Genomic DNA, 10,556 nt, shown 5'->3' with positions numbered 1-10,556 from the left:
AAAATCAGGATAAGTCCTATTAAAAGGTGTCCATTCTGCTTGAATTGTGGTCTTTAAATTGCTAAAAGTTTTTCTTGTTGCGTGAAAAATGGCATAGCTAAAGAAAAATAAGCGATTAATAAACACACACACACACACATATATACTGACAATTTTTTTTATTATTCTTTGAAATAACTATGCAGTATCACTCAAGAAGGCACTTTACTAATTTAAGTATATCTTCTTTATAAAAAAACTTGATAGCTTTTGACCTACATGTATCTCTGATATGTAAATATTTTGAATTATAAATCAGATTTTATTTCAATGCTAAATTCATCTTACAACTTCACCTACACTGTTTTAGAGCTGTGATCTACAATCTAGTGATTTTGGGTTTATACTGCATGACTGAAAAATGGCTAATGTTGTTTTATTAAAAACAGGACTAGACAAAATTGAGAAAAACAAACCTGTTAATTTATTTAAATTCTGTTGTTAATGACACTACAATTCACAGTCACACACCTATTGAGAATAAAAGTTAGTCATGGATGCAAGCCTGCTGAGTGACAAAACTCCAGATGGATTTTAAAGACTTGTACCCAGTTCAAAAGTGTGTAGTTCAAATATCATAGTGCAGAGGTTATTGCTTAAGTATATGAGGGTAGGGGTGTGTGGATTTTGTGTATCTTGATGTTCAGAATACATTGGACAAGGTGTCAATAAAAAGGCTTGTTACAAAAATGATCTCTATAGGTATGATGGATCTGAAATGAACAGCAACACACATGCATGCTTCTTCAGCATTACTTTCTACTTGAGAGTAGAGCCTTACTAAGGATGTTCTGTACTCATTTTTCTTGCTTAGCTACCTCTAACAAAATATACAAACAACCAGGCACTAACTGGTCCTTAAAAGCTGTCCTTGAGAAAATTAAAAATTTAAATGCATCATTTATTTTTCAGGAAATCACCAATTTCCCCTTTTCTATTCTTGTAAAATGCTAGTATCCACTACTACTGACAACTCATAAGTCAATCATATTTATAAGTGTCTTGCCTGGAGTTTATCCTGTCATTTCCAAAGCTTGAGTTTACTTGTCCTATTATCTTCAGAACAGTGCAAAACAACATCGGAGACCTTTAGCCTATTGATCTTCATGACAACTTATCAAACTTAATTAAAATCATTTCTTGCCCTTTTTTTTCTCTCAAGAGAAAATAAGCTTAGAAAGCTTATGCTATCTCTTGAAGTTTAAGATAACCTTTATATTCCTGGATTCATCCTACTAGTTGTCCTTTAAAACTTTTCCAATAGCAGAATAAGTCAATATCCTTTGTTACGTAATTATACCTACTGTATCACTATCAGTATTATTTATTTTATTAGCATACTATCGTAAATGGCATAATACTACTACTAATAATAATAATATAAGAAAAACTCAAAAAATTGAAAAAAGAAAATTCTGCAATCCCCAAATCTTCAATATTTGATCATAAAATACGTTTAAAAGTAAATGTTTATCAGTATCAGAATTAGCCCAAATAATAGGTTAGCTATTCAAATTGCAATAAATAATTCAATAATAATAATATAAAAAGGGCACCTATCCCACTACTTGGACTATTAGTATTACTTAGTACTGTTTGTTAAAATGTACTGATAACACTATTACACTTTTAATTTTACAGTAACAATGTAAGTTGTAACAGTAACACTAACAGTTAATTTTAAAGTTAAAACTTAAATTATATTTATAATGTAAACTCTGTTCTTTTACCCAACTGATAAACTTAAAATTATACCAAAAACTCACCTAAAAAATGTAATGAAAAATGCCGAAAAGTGATAATGAGTCCATGATGAACATTTTTTCACCTGACTGCCTAATTCCCGAGAGTGTGACGTTAACAAATTTGCACTAGAACCTCTAAATTTCGCCATTTTTTACCTCAACATCATATTACTATTATCCCTAAAGTAGTTGCCACCTAGCACATTTAGCTTACTTTAAGACTTTAATAACTAAATTTGATGTCTCAACACTGGAGATAAGATACAGGTGCGTGTGTAATTAGGCTAGATGTAAAACGCGATACACTCCATTCCTGTAAAATATATGTCCCCCGGTGGGGCAGCGGTAAGTTTACGGCTTTGCTCATTAAAAAAAAATGAAATATGAAATAGTACCATATAACTTACTATATCTAAGTGGAAGAAAGCAGAGAGTTGTTATAAATGGAGTTTAGTCAAACTAGAATAATGTCCAGAGTGGGTCTCTGCAGAGCTCAGTGTTAGGACCTTTGTTTTACATATATGACATAGATGAATGAATGTTCAATAGATTATTTAAATTTGCTTATTAAATTAAAGTTTTGGATGTTGCTATTTGTGAGGAGGATGCTACTGTTTTGTAAAATAATTTGGATTACTTGATGAGTTGGGCGAATAAGTGCCAGATGTTTTTTTAATTATAATAGATGTAAGGTAACACGTGGGATATCACAATATGAATTATGAATATATTATTGATGGGAATATCTTTAACATTATTATAGAAGAAATGATCTTGGTGTTCTGACTGTTCAGTCTCTAAAGCCATCCAAGCAATGTATTGTTGCTGGTGGCAGGGCAAATAGGATTTTAGGTTGTGTCTACAAAAATATTGAGTACAAGCCTAAAGAGGTTATAATGTCGTTGTGTAGGCTACATTTGGAGTACTGTTTTTAGTCTCTGGCTCCTTACATTGAACTGTTGGAAAGGGTTCGGAGGATGGGTTAATTTTCTCGTTAAAAAGGGGCAGAGTTGTAGACTCTACTCATAATTTGTTTTACTTGTGACTCGGACAAAATGACTTGCGACTTGCCCATTGTCACTTGACTTGCAACTTGACTTAAATGACTTGTTGACAATCCAAGTGTTACGACAGTGGAAGTCACGTGACTCTGGGAGCATGCGCGCTGGAGTTTCTCGAATGATCATTAATTTGCCCGCAGCTCGAGTGCGATTTAAATGCCCCCTTTTTTAGTATATAAGCCTGCCAAAGAAAGCCAGCTGGAGATAGATAATTGAGTCAACCGAACAGTAGTGACGATGAGCCGTAAATTGTGTGTTTTGCAGTCGTCCTATAGAGCGAAGTTATCGAGCTTGTGAATCGCTGTGATTTATAGTGTGTATTATAAAAGTTGTTAAGTAAAGAGACAAGAAACGTATTGACTGTGGAAATTCTGTGTATTACAAAGTTGTATCGGGAAAGAATAAACTAGTTTTAATTAAGAAAATACTTGTATCGCTGAAGTTCCTCAGAAAGAATTTATACCAGAAATTAACAAACAAGCACATAGTAGCACATGTAAAAAAAAAAAAATACGTTCTTAAATTTTACTAATAAAGCACTGGGAGTAGCTGAGTTCTGAGCAAAGACCTTCTTCATCTTTAGTGTTCTTGACACTGAGACGTAAAAGTTCGCTGGTATATGTACATGTACATATTGAATAATTTGTTGCTATTCTAGACCCATGCTACTTGCCATCATATAGAAGTCGTGAACAATTCGTTAAATTTCGTACTTCTTGGAGGGGTGGTAAATAAATTAGAGAAGAGGGGATGTCTCAAGAAAAAAATATCACATTTCTCACACTAGGGGAATTCAGGATGTTTTTTTTAATATTGCCTTATAAAATTAAAAACTTATATACAACTAAAATATGGACTATTAGCCAAGATTTTATGATATACTGATTGGTATAACATAAACAAAGTGTAGTTTAATTAAATTTTGAATGTAAATTTGATAAAAAGGAACCCACTTTTTAAAAAAGCAAAGTTTTGAGATGGCTTGACTGGGTAATGAAAAACTTTATTATATGTACATGATGTTTCAACAAGATCATGTCATCCTCACATACAAGTAGTTTACAAGACACATGAATATATATATACACCATGGAACAAAAAGGTCACATGATCGGAGATTGCTTTACAGCTTAGTAAAGTATCTTGGTACCCTGGGTGTTGGTTTGGGGTGGGGCTGTTTTATTCAATTAAATGTTTGGTTCTTTGTTTAAAATTATAGTGTTTTATATAGATATACTGAGTTTTTTGAGTTGCAATGGTGGTAAACATGGGAGGGTATTTTATTATGTTTGGTGAATCTGGTTTCCAATTTTCTACCAGTTTCTCTGGTGTAGAATTCTGGTTTATAAATTACATTGGTATTATGTGATTCTATGTAATTTTTATTTAATAATGATTTTAGTTTAGGACCGAATTTTAGGTGAATTTGAAGTCAACAGGGATTTTATGTTTAATGGCAAGTTTTCTCCAAGTGTTGATTATTTTTAACTGATGTCAGAGATAAATGGTAAACTGCAGTGTAATGTTGCATTGTTGTATGGTGTACCATTGTCAATTTTGTTTGTGAGTTGAGTTTTGAGGTTTTTGTTTTGGTGGTTGTGTGGAAATTCCCGTCACACCAAACAAGCTTACCCTTTCAGCCGTGGGGCCGTTATAATGTGACGGTCAATCCCACTATTCATTGGTAAAAAGAGTAGCCCAAGAGTTGGTGGTGGTTGGTGATGACTAGCTGCCTTCCCTCTAGTCTTACACTGCTAAATTAGGGACGGCTAGCACAGATAGCCCTCGTGTAGGTTTGCGCGAAATTCAAACCAAACCAAATTGTGTGGAAATTTTTTGACAGCAGTTAGTGGTGATTTGTTGTTTGAATGAAGGAATACATAGATGAAGAAATCAACTCTATAAAGTATTTTGAATCTTAACATGAAAATCACTTTGCACGCGGAATAGTAAAAGAAAATAATGGATATTGTTACGACAGCGGAAGTCACGTGATGCTGCTAGCGCATGCGTGACTGAGTTTCTCGAATTATCGGGGAAGCTCGAGTGTGATCGAAACGCCTCTTTGTTAGTATATAAGCCTGGCAGAGAAAAGGCGAAGGGATAGTTAAGCGAACAGTAGTTACGGTTTTTTGGGTAATTTGCGATTCTGTTTCGAACTAGTGTGTGTTTTGCACTCTTAGAGAGCGAAGCTATCGAGATTGTGAATCGCAGTGATTTATAGCGTGTATTATAAAAGTTGTTAAGTTTAAAGTAACTAGAAACGTACTGACTGTGAAATTACTGTATACTAAAAGTTTGTATCGAGAAAGAATAAACTGGTTTAATCAAGAAAGGACTTGAATCGCTGAAGATCCTCGGAAAGAATTTCTACCGGGAATTAAAAAACAAGCAGATACGTAACAATGTATTCACGGACAAATCTTTTTTTAGTTTATTAAAAATACTTCACTAAAATATATTATTTTTGTGTGTGAAAGACTAATAATGTTTACTGAAAGTTTGCCAAATTTTGTGAAGATATAAATACTGTATTAAAAGTTAGTAGTATCAAAACTATAAATACTTTAAAACGAGTACAATAAGGTCACGTAGTCAGTCAAATTGACTAACTCGCGTTGAGAGTGGTATACAGTGTATGTGTTCATTGTTTATGTAGTGTCAACTCAGTAAGGTAGCAAAATGGCAGCTACAGGCGCTAGTATGATCCCGAGAGTTTTATCGTTTGGTTTTAAACTTAAAGACTACGAGTGTCGTACATCAAAAGATCTGCTTACTGCAAGACCTGCAAAAGTAAGGTTACTGATGGGCCAAAAATTACTTCAAATTTTTACGGCATTTGAAAATCCACGCTAAGAGGTAAGTAGCTTTTCCCCTTATCTATATTACATCAGGTATTGAAAAGACTATCTAGGCCTAGCTTAGGCTTATATTACAATGTAATTTGTAAATACAATTCACTGAGGTTGAGTATCAAGGTATGGTGTAATGTCCTATTTTCTTTGCAATACCGGCATATACTTTAATTATAACTTAAGGTGCACATTGAAGGGCCTGAATATTAAAAAACAAAAACAAAAAACACTTTACAATTCCAATAAAGTGTCAGATTTGGAAAGAAGAGATTCGAATTAGTACGTAAGTTAATAAAAATAAAATGAAAATGACTGTTGAATTATGATTTTTGGCATTTAAAAAAGGTATAACAATACCCCCCACTTTCATATTTATATATTTCTTTCATTTTTGGGAGATAATTCGTATGAGTTGATAAATATACTTGATATGACGTTGTTTTATCTTGTTACCATAAATTACTACAACAAAAATCTTGTTTTTTTTAAGTGTTCATAATTTAACAATTGTTGTTTAAATATAAACATGACCAATATGATATATATATATATACATACACATGATTAATCATAATCATATCAATTGTCCATGAATACCTGTCCAATTTCGATGGAATTATTAAAAATTTTAAACTTAAAGGAGCAAAACAAGATTTTTGCTGTAAAAATGCATGTAAATCAGACCTCAAAATTCATAGGCCATTTAGAAGTCAGATTGGCAAAAAAGAAAAAAACACTCAAAATTTGTCATAGTTGAAAAGTTTATGATTGATTTTAATTAAACTTACATGGCCCAAAGATGCAAGTCACACTCATCCATCAAGGTTTACATTTTTATGACTTATTTCAAAAGATGTTAAACCTTTCACAAACTTGTTCTTAGCTCACCTTAGCTGTTTTTTTTCTTTCCTTTTTTAAGTAATTAAAATGTTTTATGCACAGATTTAAAGAGTACTGCGATTCAAAGACAATAATCGGAATTACATATCAAAGCCAGAGGTCAATTACACCTTTTGTAACTAGCCCAGTCACTGTGCATAGAGCATCACTTCCCTGTCAGTGAGCGATTACTGAGGCTGTTATATCCGACCTTATTATTAACTGTGAGATGACACTATCAGTAATTGAACATGATAGTTTTCGTCATTTAATAGGTATTTTAGATGGCAAGTATGAGCAAGTTAGTAGAGGAACTGTATCATCCCACATAAGTGACATGGTTACAAAACAAAAAGATCTCATCAGGGTTTAAGTAGAAGAAACAACTTGGGTTTCTTCCATTGTAGATATCTGCTCAGACAGACAGATGAGAGGTTTCCTTAGTGTGACTGCACATGCAATTGAAATCAAGAAGTCTGCCATCAACCTGAGGTCGTACTTGTTAAGCTGTAGCAGATTCACAGGTGAGAAAATCAGCGAGGCGTTTGAAGTCATCTGTGAAGAATATGTAATAAAGAACAAACTGGACTACATTATATGTGACAATGCATCAAACATGAAGAAAGCGCTCACTGTGAGCTTCCCTAGAACCACTGATGACGATGCAGGACCTACTAGTGCTGATGACCTTGATGGTGACAGTTTATGGGAAGAGCTACAGGAAGACCAGCAAGATGTAGATATGGCACTGACCAGAAGCAGCGCCTGCAGTGTTTTACACACACCCTGCAACTGGTGGTGTCAGATGGGCTGAAAGAAACAAAAACAGTCAACTTCGCCATGAGTAAAGCTTCAAAATTGTGTGCCTTCCTGGGTTCCAGCTGTTCCTTCAAAGAAGCTTTTGAAAGGGTGTTTGGGTCTAATAAAGGGATTCCTGCCCTTAACTACACCAGATGGAACTGAAGCCTAAGATAAGTTAAAGCTATAGTATGTCTCGACCATAAGACCTTATGTAATCTCCTGTAAGAACAAGCACATAAAGAGGTAGCTTTCATCAGCAGAGAATGGAGCCAGTTGCAAGAATTAATCACCATATTGGAACCCTTCCTTGAAGCAACCAACTTGACGCAAGGAGAGCAGGTTGTCACCATAAACCATGTACTGTCCTGTGTTATTGTTGTTAAACCATCATCTGCATGATATGTTAGTCAATGTTCAGTACCTGAATGGCCTAATCAGAGCCCTCAAAGACTCACAGTGGAAAGAAATCTTTGTCACTGCATGAATGACGAAATCAACACAGGAAAATGCCAATCTACCATTTGGTGATCTCATTTATCTCTAATCAGCTGTACGTGATCCAGCATTCTGCATGATGTGGATCGAACATGATGTTAAGGAGAAGGTCAAGAAACTTGCAAAAGGTAAATATCATTAAAACAGCAATAACTGTTTGAGACATGGGAGTGAAATATGAAGTGTTGGCTAATTTTAGGGGAGCATTTATTTTGAATAAAAAACAAATGCAGAAGATAAGAAACCTAAAATCCTTTAAAGGAGGAGAGGCGTGCTGAATGGCTCTGATTGCATTTAAAAAAAATATAATGTGAATTGAATGACAATTAATATTAGTTGTTTTGTACATACTGTAAATGTGGCCTGAACTGATCTGATGAAGCTAAACTTGAGAATTATCAAATATGACTCATGAATACGTTCAGACTTTATGCTATATCAGCATTAAGTGTATGTTTTCTTATGTATAATCTGCAAAATGTTAGCCTACTGTTTATAACCATTTCAGTGATGATGATCCAGATTCATTGAGTTTAACCATCAATGGATCAGGTCAGGTTAGAAATAATATATGCATGACAATTTAACTTAAACATATTTTACTTTGGATTTTCATCAAATATTCATTATACAGATTTGATCATGACCCAGGCCAGCAAAGTACTGGTAGAAAACAACACCAGTAGCAATGAGGAAGACATTCCACCCCAGAAGGTCCCTCGATTTTTTTGCAGGGTACAAAAGGAGCAGACACTGGGGTGGGGCTTCTAAGATATATGTATCTTCCCAACTCGGCAGATACTTCGAGATGTACTAGGAATTTCGTGAAGGAGTCCCAGTGCATCTCTTCACTTCTGGTTGGTCAACAAGAACAACCTCTCGAGGCTGTTTCCTGTGGCTATGAGAGTGCTTGCTGTTCCCGCTTTTAGTTTTCCCATTGAACAAGTGTTCAGCCATGGAGGCATAATTATGCGCCTTCAGAGAGCTAAGCTTAGTGACAAAATGCTGCCTCAGCTGATATTTCTAAAGTGTAACTGTTTGAGCAGATAAATTATATACTCTGATTGTCTTCTTCTAGTCAGTGACGTCACAAACTTTGATGCAGATACTTCCTTTACAAACCTGTGTGACTCAATGGAGTGTTGCATATGAGGCACAAATAGAGTACCATCAGTTTGTCTTGGCACGACATCACATTCAAAGAGCTGGTGCTTAGCAATAAATCTATGGAGTCGATGAACTGAAACGCTTTCGAGAGTTTTACTGTCGACATTAGGAGACTTATAAGACGATAATAAATGACGTTTGTGGGAAGCTCATAGTAAAATAAAATAATTTTTTCAGGAATCGAGTTAAAATCCAAATCGAAGATGAAAGATATAAAAAGTTCCAAGCAGAAAAAGAATTTAACTGGAACATATAAACAACCGTGGGTAACAAGCAGCGCACCAGAGACTGTTTTCTAATTTTTCATTTCAGCCTGGGGGGGGGGGGGTACCAAGAAGATGTCACTCTATTTGGCAAAGATCCAAAGAATCACAGTGAGACTTCTTATAGTGGCATATGTATAACATTTATGGGGGGGGGGGGTTAAATCGTTTTTTAATTCATCATTTAGTAATTAATTCAGCTGTGTGAATAGTATTATGACATTTTACATAATTTATTTAATACCAGCTGGAGTACCCGTCCTCTTGGACGGAAGTTATATAAACTTATGGTTAATGAAAGGTTATCTTAGAACATGAAAAGTTGCTTCACTTATATGTAATTGTAAAAAAATGCAAAAAACGCCCATAAAAGCTGCAAACATAAAATGCGAAACCGTAAATTTGCATTTATCTCCGCATGGACCTAATAAATCTTCGTGCCAAATTTGGTGAAGAGCTATCAACAGGAGGCTAAATACTGGTAAAAATCGCAAAATGCAAAACTGAACATTTGTATTTACCCCTGCATGAACCTAATGAACCTCCATGTCAGTTTGGGTGAAGATCCATTCACACCCTGCGAAGTTTCTTTTCTTCTTTTTCTTTTTGAATGTTCGCGCAAAGCTACACGAGGGGTATCTGCTAGTCAAGACCACCCACCGCTAACTTTTGGGCTACTCTTTTACCAACGAATAGTGGGATTGACCGTCACATTATAACGCCCCCACGGGTGAAAGGTCGAGCATGTTTGGTGAGAAGAGGATTCGAACTCGCGACCCGCAGATTGCGAGTCGAGATCCCCAACCACCTGACCATGCCGGGCCCGTCACTTGAAATAAATGTATAGGGATTTGTAGCTTGAACAAACTGTCAGCAGTAAATCTCAAGCTTTGTTTGCTCACTTTTTTGCGATTCCTATTTGTAAATTTTCAATTCTCAGTTTCTAATTATCTTGTATGTTGATTTTTGTAATGCCCAGCAATAGGCAAATATATGCAAAGAGTAAGACACAACCCCCCCCAATAAGCGAGTATAAAATGTTACCCCAGTAGAAAAGCAACCTTTTGATATCAAACACATACGTGTAAACTTTGCTTTAAATAAAGCTTCGGCCCGGCATGGCCAGGTTGTTAGGGCGCTCGACTCGCAATCTGCGGGTCGCGGGTTCGAATCCCCGTCCCACCAAACGTGCTCGCCCTTTCAGCCGTGGGGGCATCATTATGTTGCGGTCAATCCCACTATTCATTGGTA

The 10,556-nt window shown here is 35.3% G+C and overlaps 1 protein-coding gene across 2 annotated transcripts in view; it reads right to left on the bottom strand.

Annotated features, from left to right (window-relative positions):
* LOC106467760 (sugar phosphate exchanger 3-like) overlaps positions 1–2,136 on the bottom strand; it is an 18,560-nt gene extending 16,424 nt beyond the window's left edge. For both annotated transcript variants that reach the window (XM_022395949.1, XM_022395948.1), the window contains exons 1-2: positions 1,806–2,136; positions 1–97 (exon numbers count right to left, since the gene is read on the bottom strand). In XM_022395949.1, the coding sequence (XP_022251657.1) occupies positions 1–97; positions 1,806–1,933 (225 nt within the window). In that variant the 5' untranslated portion in view covers positions 1,934–2,136. The remainder of the gene's footprint in view (positions 98–1,805) is intronic.
* Positions 2,137–10,556: the final 8,420 nt, after the last annotated feature.

The sequence above is a fragment of the Limulus polyphemus genome, unplaced genomic scaffold (genome assembly GCF_000517525.1).
Source record: "Limulus polyphemus unplaced genomic scaffold, Limulus_polyphemus-2.1.2 Scaffold2731, whole genome shotgun sequence".
Lineage (NCBI taxonomy): Eukaryota > Metazoa > Arthropoda > Merostomata > Xiphosura > Limulidae > Limulus > Limulus polyphemus.
This window is presented reverse-complemented; position numbering and strand designations above follow the sequence as displayed.